The sequence below is a fragment of the Haliotis rubra genome, unplaced genomic scaffold, assembly GCF_003918875.1.
Source record: "Haliotis rubra isolate DU_JTF1 unplaced genomic scaffold, ASM391887v1 Scf301, whole genome shotgun sequence".
Classification (NCBI taxonomy): Eukaryota; Metazoa; Mollusca; class Gastropoda; order Lepetellida; family Haliotidae; genus Haliotis; species Haliotis rubra.
Genome location: NW_025766971.1, coordinates 763,596 through 788,927, shown reverse-complemented (window position 1 = coordinate 788,927; position 25,332 = coordinate 763,596). Strand labels below are relative to the sequence as shown.

General features: G+C 41.2%; 1 protein-coding gene across 1 annotated transcript; it reads right to left on the bottom strand.

The window, feature by feature from the left end:
- On the bottom strand, positions 1-24,762 carry LOC124282727 (protein FAM234A-like). The gene is made up of 13 exons (XM_046718746.1): positions 24,471-24,762; positions 17,855-18,187; positions 17,336-17,470; positions 15,833-16,024; positions 14,361-14,503; positions 13,419-13,593; positions 12,022-12,166; positions 10,806-10,970; positions 9,777-9,870; positions 5,917-6,111; positions 1,691-1,934; positions 1,121-1,288; positions 1-555 (listed from the first exon to the last, which is right to left on the bottom strand). Exons 1-13 carry the CDS (start codon positions 24,475-24,477, stop codon positions 245-247), a joined length of 2,307 nt encoding a protein of 768 aa, XP_046574702.1. The 5' UTR covers positions 24,478-24,762; the 3' UTR covers positions 1-244.
- Positions 24,763-25,332: the final 570 nt, after the last annotated feature.

Below are 25,332 nucleotides of genomic sequence, written 5' to 3'. Positions count from 1 at the left end.
CGCCGAAGACCCGGGTTCGAATCCCCACATGGGTACAATATGTGAAGACCATGTCTGGTGTCCCCTGCCGTGATATTGCTGCAATATTGCTTAAAGCGGCGCAAAATCATACTCACTCACTCTGCGGGTGAAAACAACGCGCACGTCATTTCTTGTCAGGTTTGTAACAGGGAAGCATTTGTTTTTCTCAACATTACTGGAAGTAAGAATGGTGTCACTATTTGGTATGTGCATCCGCAGATTCTCAGTCACCATCTCTGAAAATACTGTCCCCAAGCGTTCCAAGATACCCTCCCCATGTTTGACGCTCCTTCTGCAAGAACGTCAATGACGTTATTGAATTTTCATTGTTCAGCATCTTCATTTTGTCATGCATTGTGGCATTAATCGGGGTATACAATTCCTGGTCTATAAGGTCATTCAGGGTGACCTTGAAGATATCCACGTTAAATTTCATCTTCACAAATCTGGCGTAGTCGTCGCGAAGAACTCCAACAGACACGACGTTTATGATGAGATCGAGTTTACCGTCGCCGTCCACGTCACCGACCGCTCCTAGAGTGAAAATGCATTAATATAGATGATGACGACGATGATGATGATGAAAGCAACATGACGGTCTTTCAATTAATGAAACCATGTATAATACAAGTATTAACAAATTGTTGATGAAAGACAGAGAGAATATCCCGGAAATCATGTTCTGGAAGTAGATCGTAGTCCGGGTGAGAATATACTCATGGAAACAAATAAGGGAACACATGAAAGTACAAGTGTTCCTTTATCTATTTCCAGAATTTCCCCACTGTCCAATACATACCGTGTGAAGAAACCTGGAAAAGAATAAAGGGACACTTGTACTTTCACGTGTTCCTTTATTTGTTTCCATGAGTATATATGACAGCCGTTCCTGTTCGTGAACCTGAGATGTTTATGCACAGCTTTATCTCGCTTAGGCAGCATGTTGTATCCATTCAAGAAAAAAAATTGTTGTATCCATTCAGTATTTGCCAACAAATGTTTAAACTACTTAATCTGCCTAAAATGTTTCGTTTTAATCACTTTTAATAACTTTTCAAAACAGCTTTCGCGCTGTATTACATTATTTAATGACGTTTACCTGTCGTTCTCTCGTCAGGTTGGATTAGAATACAATGTGGAGTATTTGATGTATCATTGGCCTCTCGTTTTCCACGAGACCAGGGGACCTCGTTCTCAGTGGCTGTGAAGTTTTCCCCATATTTCTTGATGACCTCATCTACCAGTTGTTTGTCCAGATCTGTTAGTTCTGCAAGGTAAATGTCAAGGTCAAACACGTCTAACCGTGTATAGATAACATTGACAACATATGGTTTACGACATGCCGGTTGGGATATAAATTATTGGATTTCATTTAAAAGATTAAAGTCACGTTGTATATATAAATCAAGCGAATTGTATATATAAATTAAACGCGGGTATTCCAGTTGACGAGCAGGCGGTTTAGCTTCTAGGCTACTACAGATAAAACGTGACGGTTTATCTGGATATCATTAACGTCAGTATTTGTTTTCAGTATTTTCTTTAGAATAATGTTTTATAGAAATAATACAACTACACACTCTCCCCAGGAACATCAGGAAGCCTTTGCTAACTAGCCGCCAACCCCTTCCGGAAAGTATTGATGTCAGACATTGAAACCCATACGTACTATAATAATATCTTTGAGAACTAAACTCCCAGAGTTTAAGAGGGCGTTTCATTGTTGTTCTGTCCATGGCAAATGATTCAGCGATGTAAACTGTTTGGTCCGATTCACACTCAATGTAGTCCTCATCCACTGAGCGCATGTCCCGGAAGTGATGTTCCGGAAGTAGAGCTCCGTCCAGGGTGGAATCTGAACGCACTTCCTGTTCATAGAGCTCAGAGTCGCCATTTAGGGATCTTCTGTTTATCTGTGGCGGAGATTAACATTTATGCTCAAATCTGACAACAAAATGTATACTTTATTGCATTGGTTTTGATAATATTTATAGTTTTAAGATCAGATGTCTTACGGTCCTGTTTTGGCTGCAAACACATTTCCTGCACTGAAACGAGGCAGCTTAGCACTCCACTCCACTCCACTCCACTCCACTCCACTCCACTCCACTCCACTCCACTCCACTCCACTCCACTCCACTCCACTCCACTCCACTCAGCTCCACACCACTCCTCTCCGTTCCTCTCCTCGCCACGCCATGACGCGCCGATCCACTCTACTCTACTCCACTAATCACGCTCTATACCTCGCCACGCCGCTCCTCTCTACGCCACAACACGCCGATCCATACCACAGCCATACCACAACACCTCACCTCACGACTCTCTACTCCACTCCTCGCCGCGCCACGACGCGCCGATCCATACCACCTCACCGCCCTCCTCTCCTCTCCCTGCTCCTCTCCACTCTACTCTACACCACGAATCACCCTCTATACCACGACTCTCCGCTCCTCTCTACGCCACAACACGCCTATCCATACCACAGCCATACCACAACACGCCACCTCACGACTCTCCGCTCCTCTCCGCCCCACGCCACGTCTCGCCACGACACTACACGTCACACATCTGGCTTTCGCCCCACTTCTACGTTATTCGTACTGATATAACCGAATTACGTCCAAATCCAACTCATTCAGTCACTCAATCACTCATTTGTTTCCAAGGAACTGACTGGCGTGTTTCTGAACATTTACCAGGAGTTTCAGCACGTCCAAGATGGACCAGTGAATGACTGAGTGCACCTAGTAATCGTTGTAGCCAGTGATTGACATCATGAGCTATATCTAAGATGGATTTTATACTGATATTGTGTCCAAGGTATTAAGCTGACATGTGTGTATCATCTGTGTCTGATATAGTGTCCAAGGTATTAAGCTGACATGTGTTTATCATTTGTGTCTGATATAGTGTCCAAGGTATTAAGCTGGCATGTGTTTATCATCTGTGTCTGATTTGGTGCCAAAGGTATTAAGCTGGCATGTGTGTATCATCTGTGTCTGATATAGTGTCAAAGGTATTAAGCTGACATGTGTTTATCATCTGTGTCTGGTATAGTGTCCAAGGTATTAAGCTGGCATGTGTGTATCATCTGTGTCTGATATAGTGTACAAGGTATTAAGCTGGCATGTGTGTATCATCTGTGTCTGATATAGTGTCCAAGGTATTAAGCTGACATGTGTTTATCATCTCTGTGTCTGATATAGTGTCCAAGGTATTAAGCTGACATGTGTTTATCATCTGTGTCTGATATAGTGTCCAGGGTATTAAGCTGGCATGTGTTTATCATCTGTGTCTGATATAGTGTACAAGGTATTAAGCTGACATGTGTGTACCATCTGTGTCTGATATAGTGTCCAAGGTATTAAGCTGACATGTGTTTATCATCTGTGTCTGATATAACGTCCAAGGTATTAAGCTGGCATGTGTTTATCATATGTGTCTGATATAGTGTCCAAGGTATTCAGATGACATGTGTATCATCTGTGTCTGATATAGTGTCCAAGGTATTTAGCTGACATGTGTTTATCATCTGTGTCCGATATAACGTCCAAGGTATTAAGCTGGCATGTGTTTATCATCTGTGTCTGATATAGTGTCCAAGATATTAAGATGACATGTGTATCATCTGTGTCTGATATAGTGTCCAAGGTATTTAGCTGACATGTGTTTATCATCTGTGTCTGATATAGTGTCCGAGGTATTAAGCTGACATGTGTTTATCATCTGTGTCTGATATAGTGTCCAAGGTATTAAGCTGACATGTATTTATCATCTGTGTCTGATATAGTGTCTAAGGTATTAAGATGACATGTGTGTATCATCTGTGTCTGATATAGTGTCCAAGGTATTAAGATGACATGTGTTTATCATCTGTGTCTGATATAGTGTCCAAGGTATTAAGATGACATGTGTATCATCTGTGTGTGATATAGTGTCCAAGGTATTTAGCTGGCATGTGTTTATCATCTGTGTCCGATATAACGTCCAAGGTATTAAGCTGGCATGTGTTTAATATCTGTGTCTGATATAGTGTCCAAGGTATTACGCTGACATGTATTTATCATCTGTGTCTGGTATAGTGTCTAAGGTATTAATCTGACATGTGTTTATCATCTGTGTCTGATATAGTGTCCAAGGTATTAAGCTGGCATGTGTTTATCATTTGTGTCTGATATAGTGTCCGAGGTATTAAGCTGACATGTGTTTATCATCTCTGTGTCTGATAAAGTGTCCAAGGTGTTAAGCTGACATGTGTTTATCATCTGTGTCTGATATAGTGTCCAAGGTATTAAGCTGACATGTGTTTATCATCTGTGTCTGATATAGTGTCTAAGGTATTACGCTGACATGTGTTTATCTTCGGTGTCTGATATAGTGTCCAAGGTATTAAGCTGGCATGTGTTTATCATCTGTGTCTGATATAGTGTCCAAGGTATTACGCTGGCATGTGTTTATCATCTGTGTCTGATATAGTGTCCGAGGTATTAAGCTGACATGTGTTTATCATCTGTGTCTAATATAGTGTCCAAGGCATTAAGCTGACATGCGTTTATCATCTGTGTCTGATATAGTGACCAAGGTATTAAGCTGACATGTGTTTATCATCTGTGTCTGATATAGTGTCCAAGGTATTAAGCGGGCATGTGTTTATCATCTGTGTCTGATATAGTGTACAAGGTATTAAGCTGACATGTGTGTATCAGCTGTGTCTGATATAGTGTCCAAGGTATTAAGCTGACATGCGTGTACCATCTGTGTCTGACATAGTGTCCAAGGTATTAAGCTGACATGTGTTTATCATCTGTGTCTGATATAGTGTCCAGGGTATTAAGCTGACATGTGTTTATCATCTGTGTCTGGTTTTGGGTGCTGTACATATATTTGCCACATGCACCCAGTGATTAGGTATCAGGTTAATATTGGCTTAGTGTTTCAACAGACCACTTTTCACATCCAGTGCTCTATGTTATCATGTTTATGAAAGAAAGTGTAATCAATTCAATCAACTCTCTGTAAAGAGTGACAAAATGCTGTTTCATAGAGATATTTCTGTCCTATTGAAACACAAGATCAGACATTTGCACTCCCGATACCCTGGTCGTCTTTGTCAAGACGAAACATATTTTTACTTGTTACACGTTCAATAACGCGCAAAACGAGGTCGGGCTAAGTCTTGTGAAACACAAGATCAGACAGCCCAATGTACGTTTGGCGAGAGAAGACAGGGTGAAATGGACGCCGAGCTGTGGACTGCATACAACATCAGTTGTAAGGAATTCATGTCGTGGTACATTTGAAGCCTGTGTACACTTGAACCCACCGACCGTACAGGTCATTACCATAGTGTTGCCGGACACACCAACAATCACGTTATTGCTGCATAGAGGAGGTAAGCGACCGAACATAGTACAATTGAGATACTGACTAAGTTTGGTTTTACGCCGCTTTTAGCAATATTCCAGCAATCTCACGGCGGGGGACACCAGAAATGTGCTTCACACATTGTACCCATGTGGGGAATCGAACCCGGGTCTTCGGCGTGACGAACGAACGCTTTAACCACTTGGTACCCCACCGTCCCTATAATAGAGATAAGTGTCAATACAAATTAATAGTGAGTGAGAGAGTTTCCCTCATGGGTACAATGTGTGAAGCCCATTTTTGGTGTCCCCGGGATATTGCTGGAATATAAGGAAAGCGGCGTAAAACCCAACTCACTGATGCTTCTGATGTTGATCACTGGATTGTCTGGTCCAGACCGCCGCCATATAGCTGGAATATTGCTGAGTGCGGCGTAATACTAAACTCACTCACTAACGTCATGATGCTATGACATAACTTTCCAAACTCACTCACTCAAACATTTGCTCCTTACACATGTCACCTTACCACTCTCTGTATCCCTGTAGCCCCGTGTATGGCGCCAGTCCCCCGGGGATCAACTCCTCTTCGCCCCTGGGTGCGGAACAAAAACACGTCTCTGTTTCTGGTCGATGTACGAGCCACCAAATCTGAGCTGACGTCATACTTGTTGGTGGTCATATTCCACAGCACGGAACCATCACGGCCATCAAGCACGACTATCTGGAAGGAAATTTCATGATCTTCGCAACTGACGTCCATAAACTCCGAAACCTCGCTAATTTGACACCCGTTATTCCGGACAGGTCGGTAAGGTAGCCAAGTGGTTAAAGCGTTCACTCGTCACGCCGGGTTCCATTCCTAACGTGGATAAAATATATGAATCCATTTCTGGTGTCTCCCGCTGTAATATTGCTGGAATATTGTTAATTATCAATCATCTAATAATGACCCACAGAAATTAACTTGAGTATATAGACTCAAAAAGGGAGATAACTGATGGAAATTTCCGTTTCGGAGTATGTGCTTATTCCTTCATCATGGGGTGAGTGAGTATGTGAGCTTTTAGCAATATTCCAGCAATATCACGGCGGGGTACCCATGTGGGGAATAGAACCCGGGTCTTTCGCGTCACAAGCGAACGCTTCAACCACTAAGCTACCCTAGCGCCCCATTCCTTCATCATTTGAATGAACAGTGGACTTTATTAATCTTATAAAAACCAGTGATTAATGTCATGAGCGACAAGCCACGCCTTCTTGGTACGATGGCACGCTCTCAACCAAGTCACTGAGACAAGTGATTCAGTTAGTCTCTTTTTAGGATCAGGTTTTTGTATGGGCCAGGACAAGAGATGTAGCAATTTTGGACACATAAGTATTAATAAGTAAGTTATTATTGGTTCATATTTCGTCAGTGAGTCAGTTTACGCCGCTTTTAGCAATATTCCAGCAATATCACGGCGGGGGACACCAGAAATCGGCTTCACATATTGTACCCAAGTGGGAAATCGAACCCGGATCTTCAGCGTGACGAGCGAACGATTTAACCACTAGGCTACCCCACCGCCCCTATTTCGTCAGTGTGTATCCTGGGTCTCATGTCTCCTAGAGTCACATGACAACTTACCAGAACAAAACAATCCATTATCGACACTTCCAACTGACTGGTCACGACCGTTACCTGGACCCTGAGGTCAAGAGTTTGTTTGTCAGACTGAAAGCCTAACTTATCACCAGGACCGTCCACACGTATTCAAACAGAACAAGCTATAATTTAGAGAGTGTTCAAGTGAGTTCGTTTAACTTCAGGCCGGGCCTGTAGACCAACTGCACGCCGTTGCTAGGTCAACCGTCCTCGTACTTGTTGGTTTTGAAAGATAGCATCGTGGTGATTTGTTCCTTATTATTCTTTGACCCCGACTGTACTGAATTCATGTCCTCAAGTGTCATAAATTGTGTATCGTGCAAATCTGTTTGATAACAATCATGGTTGCTATGGACGCAGCCATTTAACAGTGTTAAAAGGGGTTATCTCCCATTTGACAGACACCCATTTGACAGACACCCAGTTGGCAGACACTGAGCAAGAAGGTTAATTAGGGTAACACCTACGGGTATAATGGAACAGTCCACTGTCTAGTGAGTGGAGGAGGCTGAGCTTGTAACAGATTCGTTATTAAGAAGCTTGGTTTGGTTGTGTGTAAATAAAACTTTGTTGTGATTAAATGATAATCTGTTTTCTCTTCTCGAAATTGTTTTTACTATCAATTACTATCGAATAGAGGTTTGTCACTGTGTTTATACAGAACTTGGTAGCCGGTTAATGATAATCTGTCTTCTCTTCTCACTTTGTTTTTAGTATCAATTGATCTTTGTATGAGGAAAGATCTTAAGAGACTTTTAAACCTGTTGTTTAAAACAAGGATTAATTAATTAATTTTATCAATAGACTAATTTGAAATTTGACTCAACAAATATAAAAAATGTTGCAAAACATATCTGTTCGTTATCAATATGGCATCTGATGTCACAGAGAGGGGCCCCTCATATTCTTCTGGATGGTTATGTTTACACCAGAAATAAGGTCAGACAGAGACAAGTGATGGACGTCGTTTTCTTCTTCTTTGTGATGGAGAACAAGACAAGATTCTGGTGTTCTCTACCACTGAACAGGTCCAGGTGCTGCAGACAGCCGATACCATCTACATGGGTGGAACTTTCACCGCCTTCCCTGAGCTTTGGGATCAGGTTTACATAATTCATGCCCGTTGCAACTCTGTGTCATACGCCTTAGTCTTAGCCCTTCTGCCTGATCGTCAAACCACCACCTACGTTAGACTGTTCCGCCTCCTCAAGGAGAAGGTGATGGAGGAGCTGAATCGTCCCCTGGCCCCAGCAAAAATACAGACAGATTTTGGGCGTGCACCATCCGAGCCATCGGGACGGAAATTCCTAATGCACGAGACCAAGGGATGCTTCTTCCACTTCTCCCAAACCCTGTGGAGGAAGACACAAGATCTAGGTCTCACAGTTGCATACAAGGAGGATCCAGCAGTAAAGGAGTTCATCAGGAGAGCAGCTGCCCTTGCCTTATTACCTCAAGATCAGGTTCAAGACACCTGGATTGATGCCATGGACTCCTCCCCAGCCTCTGACCGCATTGAGGACTTCAAGGATTACATGGTCGTCACATGGGTGGACTATGACGCCCGATTCCCACTGTCACTTTGGAACCATCACAACACTGTAGGACCAAGGACCAACAACAACTTGGAAGGTTTTCATAGTCGGACGAACAGATCCCTTCCACACCACCACCCCAATATAATTTGCTTTGTGGAAGTAATTCGGAGGATAGAGATGGCTGACAGAGCCAAGCTTGAGACAACTCGACTTTGGGGCTCCTCCAAGTCGCAAGCGAGTCTACAGAGAGATCGACAACAGGATCCTGAGGCTCAAAGACACACTGAGTCGCGGCGAGAAAACTCTCTTCAGTTCCTAGATGCGGTGGCCAACCTCATAAAACTTGGTCTAACAAGACACAAACTTTAATGGACTTGCTATAACTAAGCATAAATTAGATCTATAAAGACAGATAAAAGTTTTGCTATGTAAAGGATATATCTACTTGAAGCTATTATATTCTTATAAAATATTATATTCTTGTTATCAAATAAATATTACATTTTTTTCTTGTGTTTTTATGTGGACTATTCCATTATAATGTGTAGGTAACAGGTGGTTGCTAATCTGTTCATTGAACCGTAAATGTTGTTGTTTTAAGGTGTCTGCGAACTGGCTGTCTGCGTAATGGGAGGACACCTTAAAAGGTTATGTCCAAGCTGACAAGTGAGTGTGGACCAGAGTGAGCAAGCGGTAGGGTGGAAGGCGGTTCGAGTGAGTGAGTGAATGATGTTAAAGCCAATTCCAAAATAAAGTGAGTGTTGACCAGAGTGAGTGAGAGGGTGGACGGGTGAGTGAGTTCCAGTGAGTGAGTTATGCCAAGCTAAAATCCAAAACTAAACGAGTGTTGACCTGAGTGAGTGAGTTCCAGTGAGCGAGTGAGTGAGTTGTGCCAAGCTAAAATGCAAAACTAAAAGAGTGTTGACCAGAGTGAGTGAGCGGGTGGACGGGTGGGTGAGTTCCAGTGAGCGAGTGAGTGAGTGAGTGAGTTGTGCCATGCTAAAATCCAAAACTAAACGAGTGTTGACCAGAGTGAGTGAGTGGGTGGACGGGTGGGTGGGTGGGTTCCAGTGAGCGAGTGAGTTGTGCCAAGCTAAAATACGATGTTAAATGAGTGTTGACCAGAGTGAGTGCCACACAACCAAATTCCGGAATGGCCACAGGTTTACAATGCCATCTAGTACATGTCAGAGTTCTACTTACATCGGTTGTGTTGTAGTACGGCCACGCCCCCTTGCTCCAGTGAACCATAAAATCCATGACGTCATCGTCATTAAAATGTCCCGGTGCGGGTGTACTGTAGATAATAAAACAGACAGTGAGTTTAGTTTTACGCCGCAGTTAGCAACATTCCAGCACAACATCACACAGGGAACACCAGAAATAGACTTTACACATTGTACTGATAAGGGAAATCGTGACGGCCACTAGGCTACCCACCGCCCATAAACACAAAGAGAAATGGTTGATCAGTCGTGTCATGAATGCACTATAATTTATAGCAACTGTGTCCGCCAATCGATAGAGTTGTGATTTCAAAAACCCCAATTCTGAATTTAACGTGTGCCCTCGATGAGGACGGCAATGGTTCCTAGTATATTCACCCTTTGATAGTGATTCATAAACTCATGTTGAAGGACTGTCAGTGGAATATTAGGGGACGGGGAATGGAAGTGGGTGTGGAGGGAATGCGCTGGGAACTTTTATTAAGACAAGATACTCAGCTCCTGTCCACTTCAAAACCAACTTTACATATCAGTATGAGTGTAAATATGAAAAACCACAGTAGAGTGAGTGAGTTTAGATATACGCCGCACTCAGCAATATTCCAGCTATATGGTGGCGGTCTGTAAACAATCGAGTCTGAACCAGACAATCCAGTGATCAACAGCATGAGTATGAAGAACATTCAGAGAAAATTTCGATCTCGGAAATGGTCGAAATTGAACAACACTAATCTTTTTAAAATATTGTATGGAAAAAGAAAAGGTTTTATCGTTTTCATTTGCGTTTAAATCATTTCCATATTAGGATATGTCCATGTATCTGTTATATGGTGCAGTTTAAATGGTATATTTCAACTAGAGGCTTTAGATTTCTTATGCTCAAGGAAAACTCCATTGAAATGGGGACGTGAAAAATTGAAATTCCAACGGCAAATATTTCAACAAGTCGGATATCTCCCGTGTAGCTTCTAAGATTTCTTTAAGATTCATGATGCACTCGGATTACCTGTAAGACTCTCGTCCATTAAATTTTATCTTCCACAGATTTTCTAACGTCTCGCCGTCAAACAAAATCACGGTGCCGTCAAAGGCCGACATGAGAATGTCCTTGACCCCGTCGCCTGTCATGTCTATCAGCACTGGAGGGACCATCACGCCTTTGTCAGGCGACCTGAAACCATTCCAACATTTTACAAAATGGATTAAACCTTTTTTTTATGTGAACATCAGTGGCGGTCCGATTAATTAAAATACTGTAATCAAAGATTGGTCACAGTGACTAAACGCGCCAAGCAATCGATCATGTTTTCTCATAATCGAACACAAACAAGTTTGGAACACTTGTTTGCATCAACAATATTTTTCTCAAGGTTGGTTTTGTCTGAGTCATTAAATTTACATTTCATAAGCAATACAAGCTCGTTCCATGTCATGACTGAATTTATCTTAAAGACTCCAGGAAATTTATGTTGTTAACATACTAGTCATCCCTTAAAGATGTGATATTTGCAATTGCATTTTGTGCAGTTTGCAACACCCCAAAGAACTACATGTTTTTTCTTTATTTTTTTTATTTTGTGTGTGTGTGCATTAACAAGGATAACAGGAACATTTGCTAAATGACGCTAAACAATTATTTTCGACGACTGATCGGTTGTAATGGACCAATCATCAATTATGAGATTTTAACCAATTCCCAACACTACTGAATATTTGATAAATTGTGCGGCAATTATCTTGATCCATGCTGGAGACTTTCGACAAGTTCTGTCACACATACACACGCACGCACAGACACACACACACACGTGAAAATCCTGGTTAGAACCCATGTTTCAGCAACGCAAGAGGCGATAAACGGGATCGGGTGGTCAGACTCGCTGACGTGGATGACACATGTCATCGTATCCCAATTGCGTAGATCGATGCTCATGCTGTCAATCACTGGGTAGTATTTTGGGAAGTGGGCTAAGATAAAGAAGCAGGAATCACAAGCAGGTCACACTGACATCTCGTTAACCAGAAACCTGTGTAACCGGAAACCCCATAATCTGGGCGGTCAGTGGAGGGGCCCATTTCTGTATTACCAGAACAATTATTCGGAAATACGGACACTTGCTAATTCGGACAATTTCAGTGGCAACAACACCGTCCGGGTTAACGGAGTTTTGTTGTATATAATTCACACACAGGTAAAAACACAAAATAAAATAATCTGGCACCTGAATATTTCAATTACACCGTCATCCCCTGCATTCCTCGCTCCCCATTGTGAGTACTCTCCTATGACGTTGGGCACGAGCTGTTCACGTGGGTATTTCTGCACATACCGGTAGAAGTCAGGGACCGATATAGCCAGAAACAAACCTGAAAATTTTCAGATGACATGAATATTTAGTGTCTGAGAGGGTTTCGTTCATGTACAGGAAAGTTGTAGTCCGGATCCTGTCGTTACATAAACCCTCCTTCCACAGCTTATATTTTCAGGGGCAGTGGAGCAGCGTGGTTAAAGCGTTCGCTCGTTCACGCCGAAGACCTGGGTTTGATTCCCCACACGGGTACAATGTGTGAAGTCCAGTTTGGTGTCCCCCGCCGTGATATTGCTGGAATATTGCTAAAAGCGGCGTAAAACTAAAGTCACTCACTCGTATATTTTCAGGAATTATCTGCACTTCCACTTCTATTGTCTGTGTTAACCTTAGAGTGAGTGAGTGAGTTGGGTTTTACGCCGGTTTAGCGATAGCCCAGCCATATCGTGGCGGAGACAGACAAAAAGTGAATCGAGTCTCCATCACTAAGCTACATAATTGTAGGGTGCCAGGACAAGAGATGGAGTAATTTAGGATATATAAGTATTGTAATAAGCAACTTATTATTGGTTCATATTTCGTCAGTGAGTGAGTTTGGTGGTACACCGCTTATAGCAATATTCCAGCAATATCACGGCGGGGAACACCAGAAATTGGCTTCACACATTGTGAGGAATCGACCCCAGGTCTTCAGTGTAACGACTAACGAGTAAAGGCTTAACCACTAGGCTACCCCACCGCCCCGTTAAGAAGCTACGATAAACCAAGGTGTGCTCATTTCTTTTGCCTGCCTGTTATATGCGAAAGGTTTACACGCACCTGTCAATCCTGTCTCAGATATATCACCGTCCATAACGATTTCATTTTAGGCCACTATAAAAGATGTCTGTTTACTTTCTTTTGTCTGGTTTGTTAACATCCAACAACCAACGCATTAGGAAGTTTGGCAGAGGCATCATGAAAGCCGACCATGTCAACATCTAAGATGAATATACGAGAACCTGGACGAAAATAGGAACGCAAACACACTTAATGCCTGTGTTTCCATACTAGGAAGGAGCGGTGGGGTAGCCTGGTGGTTAAAGTGTTCGGTCGTTACGCCGAAGTTCCGAGTTTTATTCCCCACATGGGTACAATGTGTACAGACCCATTTCCGGTGTCGACAGCCGTGATATTGCTGGAATATTGCTATAAACGTATTAACATATATTCATATTAGGAAACATTACTATTCGTCATGGTTTCAAATAAGCTCATTAAGATTAATTATTATTTCCTCTTTTGGTTGATTTGACTATCGTTCAACCAACCTCCCACGGTTTCGCCTCCGCTCCCGTACAAGATGTACTGGGATCCGTCTCGTAACGTGTGAAGAACAGGTGCACAGTAGGTCTCCTTGTTCTCGGGCATTTCTAGCGGACGTCCGATTGGTTGTCCTGTTGCCCCCGACAACATCATCAGCCAACCAGCGTGCCTCGTATGGACCTGAAAGGAAAACATGGCGGCTATGAGGAACAGATAACCAACAATAGTCGTTAGATAATAATAATATCAATAATACCGCAATTCTGTCCCCTGGAAACTTTACCCGACTGCGAATTCTTACTAGGTCATGGTTCATAGCTTTAACTGTGATATTCTCGATACAGGGAATCTATGGATTATTCCTGTTTGTTTCTTCTTCTTTGTTCTTTGTTTTTGGTTTTTGTTGTTGTTTTTTATTGTCAGGTGAAAAAATTTCATAATGTTATCCACTCACAGTATGGATAACCAGAGCTAATACAGAAATTAGTGACGCTCCAATGCCAAATAGATGGGTCCACCTTTAACTCTCCGCATCAAAGTTTTGAAAAAACAAGTGCACTAGTCTGACTGCAAAGTACCTGGAGATTTTTACCAACAAGTTAAACCCACTCTCAAGACAGTGTAAGGGACTTAACCATGAGACGAAAAGTTCGGTTTAAAGCATAGTAACCTCGGCTTATCGGTAGTGATTGAAAGAGAGTGTTTTACGCCTTTTTATGCAGTATTCCAGCACTGCCACGGAGACACTAGTTATATGCTTCAAACAATGTACTCATGTGTGGAATCGAACCCGGGCCTTCGGCGCGACGAGCAAACGCTTAAACAACTTCGCTATCCGAAGGCATTCGTTAACGAGTCAGATACGTCAATAAACTTGAATTATGCACAAGCAGTCATCTTGATTATATAGGCATTAGTCTAGATTTAAAATGATACAAGCTAGTAACCTCAGCCGCTACAGTTGGATCTCCGCCATGCGCAATGGCAATTTCCGGTACACCATCGAAATCAAAGTCAGGCAGAGCGACCGAGTGGTAGATGTTCCATCCGCGGTTGAAGTTGTTACCGTCACTGGCCCACATAATCTCACCTGCAGTACAAATAAGGTAAGCTTTAATAAGACATGTCTATCTGATAAACGGGATGATCGCTGGTCATAAAAGATAATTTGGCAGTGAATACAAAATTTTGACTATATTTGACAATTATATTTCATAAATCATGTCGATTTTATTCCACAAAAAGACCGTGGTATACACGGTATTAGTCGCCATATATACGGGTATCTATTGATCCTGTGAAGCCGTCAATAAGATAGTTCCTAAAGAAGTAGAATATACAGCAGAAAAAGAGAATATGCTCATTAAAGCCAGAAATGGAGAACGGTTTAACATAGTTTACGTGTTGATAGAACGAAACATGTAACCAAGGTTGTAATCTCATTTACAAAGATCTTATTCTCGGTTATCCTGTTCAACTAAAGAGCATGATTGGTTGAAGCGCCATAAAATGTCTATGAAGACCCTTTTTGATGATTTTATAATTGTATCAGTTGAAAGAAAATGTTTTAAATTATGGATATCGATAATACACATAATAATAGCAAGACATTAATGAAGAAGTAGCAGTAGGAGCAACAGCGGCAGTAGTAGTAGTAGTAGTAGTAAAGGTAGAAATAATAATAGTAGTAGAAATAGTAGTAGTAGTAAAGCAGTAGTAGTAATAATAATAGTAGTAGTGGTAGAAATAATAATAGTAGTAGAAATAGTAGTAGTAGTAGTAGTAAAGCAGTAGTAATAATAATAATAGTAGTAGTAGAAATAGTAGTAGTAGTAGTAGTAGTAGTGGTAGAAATAATAATAGAAGTAGAAATAGTAGTAGTAGTAGTAGTAGTAGTAGTAGTAATAATAATAGTAGTAGAAATAGTAGTAGTAGTAGTAGTAAAGCAGTAGTAGTAATAATAATAGTAGTAGTGGTAGAAATAATAATAGTAGTAGAAATAGTAGTAGTAGTAGTAAAGCAGTAGTAGTAATAATAGTAGTAGTAGTAGTAGAAATAGTAGTAGTAGTAGTAGTAAAGCAGTAGTAGTAATAATAATAGTAGTAGTAGAAATAGTAGTAGTAGTAGTAAAGCAGTAGTAGTAATAGTAGTAGTAGTAGTTTCTTTATTTTCGGAAACTGCGGTAATCGCTAGACTTGCATTGCCTTTCTTCGATATATTGTAGTGCCATGTATTGTATGTAGTACCACGAAGGAGTAGCAGCATCAGTACTAGTAGTAGTAGTAGAAGTAGTGGTGGTAGTAGTAGCAGTAGTAGTAATAGCAGCAGCAAATTAATATTTCTGGCATCACACTAAATATGTATAGTTACGAAATTTCTCTTTTAGACTAAAAATCAAGTTTCAGTAGCAGTATTTTACCATTTCTGATATTGATGGCTCTGATGTCGCCAAGTCGTCCCGTGGCTATGCAGTCGTTAACCCCGTCCCTGTTGACGTCGATGGAGTGACAGTTGAGCTCAAAGATTTCAGCATAGGTCTTGGCTTGCCACAACAGCTTCCCGTCGTAGCCCCGCAGAGCGACCACAGCACCGGCACACGGTGTCTCCATACCTAGAACAGTGGGGAGAAGTACAAGTAACAAAGAAACGTGAGTGAGTCCAACTACGCTCTATACAGTTTTACAGTTTCATGGCGGTGTATTGGTACAAGATGGGACTAGATGACAAAAGTCGTCGCCGTACACCATGTTGACGAAGGTGATGAACGCTGGTGTCGTCCAGGATCACGGAGCATGATCGAACCAGATTCGAACTCACATGTGGAAGCTGAGGACGTCTTGAACCATTTGGTCATCCACTGGAGAAAAGGTCATGATTATTATTATTATTATTATAGGATATTTATATAGCGCACATATCCACGCAACTAGTGCATGCTCAAGGCGCTTGTATTTTCCCCTCGATCTTTGGATGTCAATCTCAACGGCACATCGTATTATCAATCTCAACTCCCTGGGGAGTATACAACTCTTGCAGCCACTAGGCGCACCGAGTTATTGTGGCTTTCTCATCCTAACGAGGTTATGATCAGTAATATACTGAGATTTGAATTCACTTCCAGCGTATCCTGTCCGACACGGATAGCGGAATTTATACCTTTGGTCATAGAGTGAGTGAGTATGGTTTGACGCCACTGTTAGCAATGTTTCCGCACGAGACGCGAAGGGGACACGAGAAATGGGCTTGAAACATTGTACCCATATGGGGAAACCGAAGCTACGGTCGAGGGAATCAACACGAGTTGGTCACGAATGGATGAATCGCTTTAACCGCAAGGTTAAACCAGTGATCGAAATAATTTTCAAACTCAACCAGACAGTCGGGCAGGTGACCAATAAATTTTGCCTGCCTGTCTTGAAAGTTGCCTGCCCGCACTTTGACTCATAAATTGCATTTATTATTGTTTCAAATGTGAATAAATTCAGCAAATAAAAAACAACAATCATGAAATTAAATACTCAGTCACATCCCCAGCCTGTGACATTTGAAAAGAGCCTGTTAAATTTGCAATTCCCCTTATCGGTTTATCATCTAAAATTACATTTTCATTATAATAGCGACAAATTTTGCGATAGCCGCCTCAAATACATATTCTAGTCATACAAAGCTTCCAAAAGGGAGGATTTTTCAGGCAGACCGACACGGGGGTTTTGCCCGACACGAAAGTTGCCAGACTCAGCCAGCCAAGAAGTTATTTCGATCACTGGGTTAAACCCATCGCCCCTACGCCACACATAAGCCGCCATATAGCCGGAATATTGCTGAGTGGGGCGTTAAACAGCACACAAACCAAACAAAACACTCATAGATGCTGCTGATACCTGCCGTGTCATGCTGATTTATAAAAAAAATGAGACCGTACCTTGGTCCTTGCAGAACTGGTCCATCGTGTCTTCGGTCAACATGAAGCTGACGTCCTTTCCGAATGCGAGGCCAATGATGACGTCATCATACCCGTCACCATCTGCATCTGCCAGACGGATGCATGACTCCGTGCCTGATAAAAGAATATATTAGTGGAATATGAGGGGTAAAATAGACATTGGATATGTCCATCGAAATTATCGATTTCTTGCCTGTTGATTTGTTGGTGTATTTGAGAGCTTGGTGACGCCATATAGCTCAAATATTTCTGAAAGCGGCGTTAAACAATCAACAAACAACACAAAACAAACAAACCTAACTTTCTAAATTAGCTCTCATTTTCTTATTATTAAATTCTCTTTTAAATCTTTCCGATTCTGATCTTATGAGGAAATAAGTAACCCATGCTTGTCGTAAGATTCGACTAACGGGATCGGGTGGTCAGGCTCGCTGGCTTGGCTGACACATGTCATCGGTTCGGTAAATAAAGTACCATTAAACCATGCATACAACTCACCATAGTCTGTGAACTTGGTCCGCCATGTTCCTAATGCTTCTATGCGTGGCTTCATCACAGCCTGTAGAGACACCCGCGTGAAGATGCCGGCGAGGTACCCACCCCCAACCCCCAGGAGGAGTGACGCCACCGCCACGGCACATATAGCAGGGGAGCAGCATTGCCTGGACCGGTACCGTGGGTCGATGTCCAGATGGAGACGAGCCCTGCGGTTCTTGTTCTTCAAGTCGTGCATCTCCACCGCTGGTGGGTGGTATGGAGGGTCCAAGGTGCGATCAGCCGTGTCCAGCTCTAACTCGTCATCACTGCGGTCCAGGAGCTTCCGGTAGTGGTCTGATACATATCATAGTACATTTTTTTATATGAGTGAGTGTTTGGGTGGGTGAGTGAGTGAGTGTTTGGGTGAGTGAGTGCGTGCGTGCGCGCGCTGCCTTGTTTGTCGTATTTGTGTGTGTTGGGGAACCTGAAAAAATAATTATTCATAATATTTTATGAACTATATAATATCCGACAGGGTGACTAGTAACATAGCCTTGTGTCACATCCATGATCACAAACTGAAAGTTAAATCTATAGAATTATCATTTGTAACTTTGCTCTGTCAACAGAAGCTACATGTCCATTGTGACCCGGATAGAATTGGTCTTCGGCAACCCATGCTTGTCCTAAGAGGCGACTGACGGGATCGGGTGGTCAGGCTCGCTGACTTGGTTGACACTTGTCATTGCATATCAATTGCCTAGATCGGTGCTCGTGCTGTTGATCACTGGATTGTCTGGTAGAGATTCGAATAATTACGATGAATTATTATTTACATGATGTAGCTATTGCGGCGTTAAGCAAGAAGCAAATAAAGTTTGCATGAAAGTGTTATACGACGTCTAATGAAACGCTCGTAAAATATTTCTCGGTAGGACATTTACGCTGAACCAGTCTCAACAGAATCAGATCTTAGTTATCGCCACCTGTTAAAACGAACATTCTACAATCTTCACCTTCAATAAGCTCCGTGGTCTAACGGTTAGGGTGCCTGACTAGTGTTCTAGTGAATTCGATTCCCGTCTTCCACAATGAAAACGTTCCAGTTTTCGTATTCCATCTACTCGTGAAGATCCGGGTAAGAAGTGATCTTCAGCAGCCCATGCTTGTCGTAAGAGGCAACTATCGAGATCGGGTGGTCAGGCTCACTGACGTGGATGACACATGTCATTGTATCCCAATTGCGTAGATCGATGCTCATTATGGTGATCGCTGATTGTCTGTCGATTATAGCCGTCATATAGCTGGAAAATTGCTGAGTGCTTGCTTGCTTGACAACGATACAAGAATCAGTATCGAAACGTCGCATCACCTGAATGGCGAAGCTGTTCATCCATAAAGTGTGTACTTATCTATAATTCTATCGTTGTGATCAGACAGTTGATAATCCGTTACGTTATTGCATCCTGGGATTACACCGGGTACAACTGGGGGTGAATTAAACCTTGTAGTAGCATAACGAGTAACCTAACGCTAGGTGGTAAGATACGGGTAAACACTATATGGTATATTGCAATACACTAGTGCTGTCATTACCGTAGGCGCTGTGGCGTAGAGCTCAGGTCACAAATCAGTTGAAGTTGAACAACGTCGAACGCGGAGTGTCCTTGCATAAGTGACAGTGTTTGGCAGCTTGACTCCTGACAGTTTCTAGGACTTCAGTCCTACCCCACAACGAAGCACATGTGATACATGTGGTCTCACCTTAGGCAAGTGAGTTTGTTCAAAATTGCCTCTGTTTACCCAGCAGAAAATGAGTACACGGTTAGACAAAGTCATGTGACTATTAACCTTCTAGCGCCTCACAGCCAGCTGGGTTATCCGGGGTAATAATAATAATCAGATTCTGATTACAGCGTCCAGTGAGCAACAAGTCAGATGGATGCTAGGTGCTATATAAATGAACGATTTATAAATTACCTAGCTCTGGGTGGTATCTTGACTTAAACCTGGTTCTATAACAATGGGTAGCATTATAGCAAATCAGGCTCTGGGTAGTCTCATGGCTTCAACGGTTATTCTCCTGTGGTTATAATGTAACCGAAAAACAGCATTCGTCACCACTCCACCCTCCACCATCCCACCCCCTTTCGTAACCACCAAGAAGACATGTACCCTATTCGTCACCACTCGCCCATTTCCATAACCTCCAAGAAGACTCGTTCCCGTCTCGATGCTTGTTATGTGCGAAAATACGACAAACCAATAAGAACGTGAGTAAATGACTGCGTTGCTTTGATAAAAATAATCCCGACTACTTAAATCGTTTATGGCATTATGTTATTGTTCACTTTTGGTAAAAAATCATTTATCGTCATATTGAAAGTACTAAGGACGTAGCTAACAGAATTGTGCTGTCTAATGTGAAGTTTTTGATAAGAATCATGCGATTGACGGTGAGAGATTCAAATACACGCACGTGCGTTTGTTGACATAACAGCTCTCACTGGTCAACTGAGTGTATTTCTGACGAACTGAGTCAGTTAGGAAATGTAATTATAAATCTTTAATATTATATCTGTATGTATCTAATCAACTTTAATATTGGGCATATATTTCACATCTCTGGGAATATTTTTTGGGGTCATTCATATATTTTTCAGCGAATTCATTTAAAATTCCACTTGGGGTATGTCAGCAACGTTACACGTATGTTCAGTTTGAGAAAGTCATTTTCTAGTTTCGCTTTGTGATTTAATGTAGCTGGGTTTGTTATACATTTTATTTGCATATTCAATAAAACAAATCCTATTTGTGATTATTAAACCCTTTTCAGAAATATAATTGGAAATATAAAGTGAACATCTCGTATTACAGTACAACCAGGAATTATTGAGACTTTAAAGATTGTAATTTTTAAAAAAACATTTCACTCATTACTCACGTTTTAAATGTGAATATTAGCAGAACATAACTCCAGATTCAAAGACAGGTGAACAGTTAGTATTTTGTCAAGTCACCATGGGCAGCAATGCAGGCTTCAATGCGGCGGGGCATACTACTAATCAAAGAAGTTAGAAGGTCGTGGTCCATGCTGTCCCAATATCGGACCTCCTCTTCTTTCATTTCGGCAATATTTGTCATATGTTTATTATTGACACTTTCCTTCATAAGTCCCCAAACATTGGTGGATTTAGGTCAGGGCTATAGCTTGGCCAATCGAATAATGTCATATTTTGGGTCCGAAACCAGGCCTGTGAATGTTTTGAACGATGTTTTGGGTCGTTGTCCTGCTGGAAAATCCAAAAATTTCCATAGAACATGTGAGCAGATGGAAGTAAATGTCCCTCGAGAATATCTGTGTACCGCTCACTGTTCATATTCCCTTCAAATACACAGAGGGGCGTGGCCCCTAACACAGAAATGCCACCCCACACGTTAAATTTCGGACTGTACTTTGGGCGCTGATACAAAGGTTTTTCGGTTTGTTTGGTCCAGAATTTCAGTGCATTAGGAAACAGCCACACAGAACTTTCATCTGAGAAAATCACATTGTTCCAGTTAAAATTTCTACGCTGTAAGCACCAGTTCAACCTTCGCTCCTTTTGTTCAGGTTTCATGATCGGTGATGGAATTCCTCGACTTTTCTGCCAACCCATTGCATGCAGCTCAGTTCTAATTGTCTCCTTACAGCCACAGTTCCTCTATCAATCATATCCAGCCTTAAGTTTTCTAAACTCCTTCGTTTGTTTTTAGAAACAAGAATACCAAGCCGTCTCCTGTCACCGACAGTCAATTTTCTAGGCCTACCTGCGCCTCCCTGGTGCTCAATAATGCCATATCCATTTGCAATATTTTTCAAAACACGATAAACAGTGGACAAAGGATGCCTGTTCTTCTTGAAATCACTTTAGCTGATCTGATGTTTTTGTTATAATAATCTAAAATCAACTTCCTTTTCTCTAAATCATCCATACTGAGGATCACTAAAAATGTCGTCTGCTAGCAAGGAAACAAAGGGGGATAACTCTTCACAAACTAATGAAAAGGATTAACGGAGTTGTCTCTCTTGAATGAAACCAAGCACTTGATAGCTGGTCAAGGTTGTTTATACTAGAAATCCAATTAAACATATTCCTAAAATTCTCAATAATTTCTGGTCATACTATAGTTACGTCAGAATATGTCCTTAAAAATATGTTTTTCTCCTTTTAGTTGTATCAAGGAGGTTTAATTCTTTAAAATAAATGAGCAAAAACAAAAACAGCAGTATATGGATGAATACTTCGGTGGCTTGAATCCCGGAATCAAACAGGAATAGAGTTATCATTCTTGTTTAAAAAATAGTTCTGATGTTCCTACGCCAATATGAAATCTTTCAGAGGGGCACGAGTCGCTATCTTAGAATAAAAGTTGGTCACGAATGGACGTAGTATCTAGAAAGGGTCATGGACTAGTCAGCGAAGCGTCAGTAAAATATGCACATGCGTCTGTAAAAGCGGCCTATTATAAGATAATGATAACCCACGTCATGGTTTTATTTGGTGGTTTGCAATGTCCAGTATTATTGTTACCTCCCCTGTTTTGGTAAGGCACTGAGTATTGCTGTTTGAAGTATGCTCCAATATCATACGAGAATAGCCTTGCTAATGGACTATACTGATTGATAAGTCCATGAATGCGTTACGTGCAGTGCAATTCATTGTATAAAACAGTGTTGTAAGTGAATTACATTGGTTCTGTTAAGATTCAGGGGCCCCTTTAACAAGCTGTCGTAAGTCTATGTTACAGTATCGGAGGTACGCTACGATAGCTTTGTGAAACGGGGCCGAGGCGAGGACAGTGGTGTGGTAGTTACTGCATCTAGATTTGGAGGTACAGTATAGGAGATACGCTACGACAGCTTTGTGAAACGGGGCCGAGGATAGGACAGTGGTGTGGTAGTTACGGCATCTAGATTTGGAGTTACAGTATAGGAGATACGCTACGACAGCTTTGTGAAACGGGGCCGAGGATAGGACAGTGGTGTGGTAGTTACTGCATCTAGATTTGGAGTGAACAGTAGTCTTGGAGCTTCTGAAGCAGCCGGAATGGTCCACCTTTGTTATCTGGAAGCTTTTACAGACAGATCAAGACCATCAGTTGTGTGGAGATTAGTGGTGGTCCGTTTAATTGAAATAATCGAAGATTAGTCGCAGTGCCTAAACGACCAAGCAATCGATTGTGTTTTCTCATAATCGAACACAACCAATTTGGGAATACTTGTTTGCATCAACAATATTTTACACAAGCTTGGTTTTGTCTGTGTCAATTAATTTACATTTCATAAGCACTAAAAGCTCGTTCCAAGTCATGGTTGAATTTATCTTAAAGAATCCAGGAAATCTGTGTTCCTAACATACTAATCATCATTTAAATATGCGAAATTTGCCAATGGATTTTGTACAATTTGCAAAAGACCCAAATTACTACATGTTTTTATTTATTTTTGTGTTTTAACACTTTACTTTTTTTTTTGTGTGTGCATTACTTGGTTGACTGACTGACTGACTGAGTTTGGTTTTACGCCGCTTTTAGCAATATTCCAGCAACATCACGGCGGGGGACACCAGAAATGGGCTTCACACATTGTGCCCATGTGGGGATTCGAACCCGGGTCTTCGGCGTGACGAGCCAACGCTTTAACCATTAGGCTACCCCACCGCCCCGTGTGCATTAACAAAGATAACAGGAACATATGATAAATGACGCAAACCAATTATTTTCGATGATTGATCGGTTGTAATGAACTAATCATCAATTATGAGATTTTAACCAATTCCCAACACTAGTGCAGATCACTTTTCGCCCTGGATCCTCAGCCAAGGCTTGATTTGGTAGCTTGGTCGTTGACGTTATTGCTCTTGTCACCGTTTGTATACTGTATTGTAGTGCCATTTTCATTTGTCCCGCCATTTTGTACTGTTATTGTATTCCTTTGGTGTAATTTGTATTGATTTATAAACCTTGTAAATTTTAGAATACCATCGGTAATTGTACAACATTTATGTATTGTTTGCTGGTTTCATGCTGAATTCGTTTACATGCAGATTTCAACTTATTGTTTCAACTGAGATAGATATGTAACAGGTGTTAAGTAATTCTACCCTTTAAAGGGGCAAGTCTGATTTAACAAACCATTGTTTGGGGATTTGCGTAAGTCTAAAATTAAACTAAATACCGACATACAAAATAACCCGTGAAAAAAAGACGAATGTGTACAAGTGGGCGTTAACTGTTTTTAGTGGCATTTTAGAAGTACTATGTTGGCAAACTATATGGATAACAACTTATTTTATTTCGTGAGTGCGACATATCGATAGAGATACTTTAATTTCACGAACTAAACCTACTTCTAGTTTACACGTTTATAGTTCTTTTATAGTTTCTATAGTTTATTTCTCGAAATAAAAGAAGCTAGAGCTGTTATCCATAAAGTTTGTCAATATCACATGTGTGTTCTTTAAACCTGTCCAAGTTGTCTGAGCGTGTGAGTCAAGCTTATGAACGCAAGGAACATACATACATACACACACATATCTAAAAACAAAATGAAAAACATAAACATTGGATAAATGATGACTGTTTTAGATCTTACCAGCCATTTTGAGTATATCCTTATTTTCTCCCCAATTCTAGCTCCTAGGGGCTATCTCCAGGTAGGGACTATCTCCAGGTGACCCCAACAGGTGAGTGTGTCCCACAGCAGCTGGTTGACCGACGTTCTGGTCAGTGGTCCATGGACACAGTGACCATGTATTCCATGTGCGATTTAAACATCTTCAGACTTGAAGGATATATGTGGTTCAGCGATACAATGGCAGACAGAGTGGTGTTTATTTTAACACTAACCGCCGTTGCATTGACGATTGTAGTAATTATACCGCTGGGTGGCGATGGCCGCTTATCTCTATCCACATTGTTTGCTTGACACGGCCCAAGGCGACTACAGATTAGCACTGGGAACTGTTGTCACGTTTGAGCAGGCTACTCTGTGGGCATGTCATTTGTCTCGTTACAAGTAATAAAAACATAAACATGTAATTATATATTTCGGAAGCATGTTATATCTGTATAATAACGAGAATATATCAGTTTTGTCTTTCGGCCCTATTAATATATTTCTGCACTATCTTTACTTATACACGTGAAGATCCGGACAAGAACTGGTGTTCAACAACCCAAGCTTGCGGTAAGAGGCGATTGATGGGTTGAGTGGTCAGGCTCGCTGACTTGGCTGTAGCTGGATTTTATTTCTGATTGTGGCGTTAAACAGCAAGCAATTTTAAAATAATTGTTACATTTTTTAAAATTTTAAAATATTTTTAGAATATTTAATATTTCTAACAAATTTAAAAATTTAATATTTCTAACAAATTTAAAAATTTAATATTTTTAACAAATTTTTAAAATAAATATTTTACAAATGTACATTTTCTTTAAATTTTAAATATTTTCTT

What these genes read in the sequence shown, in the direction of transcription:
- LOC124282727 (XM_046718746.1), bottom strand. An exon ending in CGGAGGCGAAACCGTGGGAG is followed by an intron (nt 12,167 to 13,418) that starts GTTGGTTGAACG and finishes GAAAATTTTCAG; the next exon opens with GTTTGTTTCTGGCTATATCG. An exon ending in TTCTCAAAGATATTATTATA is followed by an intron (nt 1,289 to 1,690) that starts GTACGTATGGGT and finishes TTTACCTTGCAG; the next exon opens with AACTAACAGATCTGGACAAA.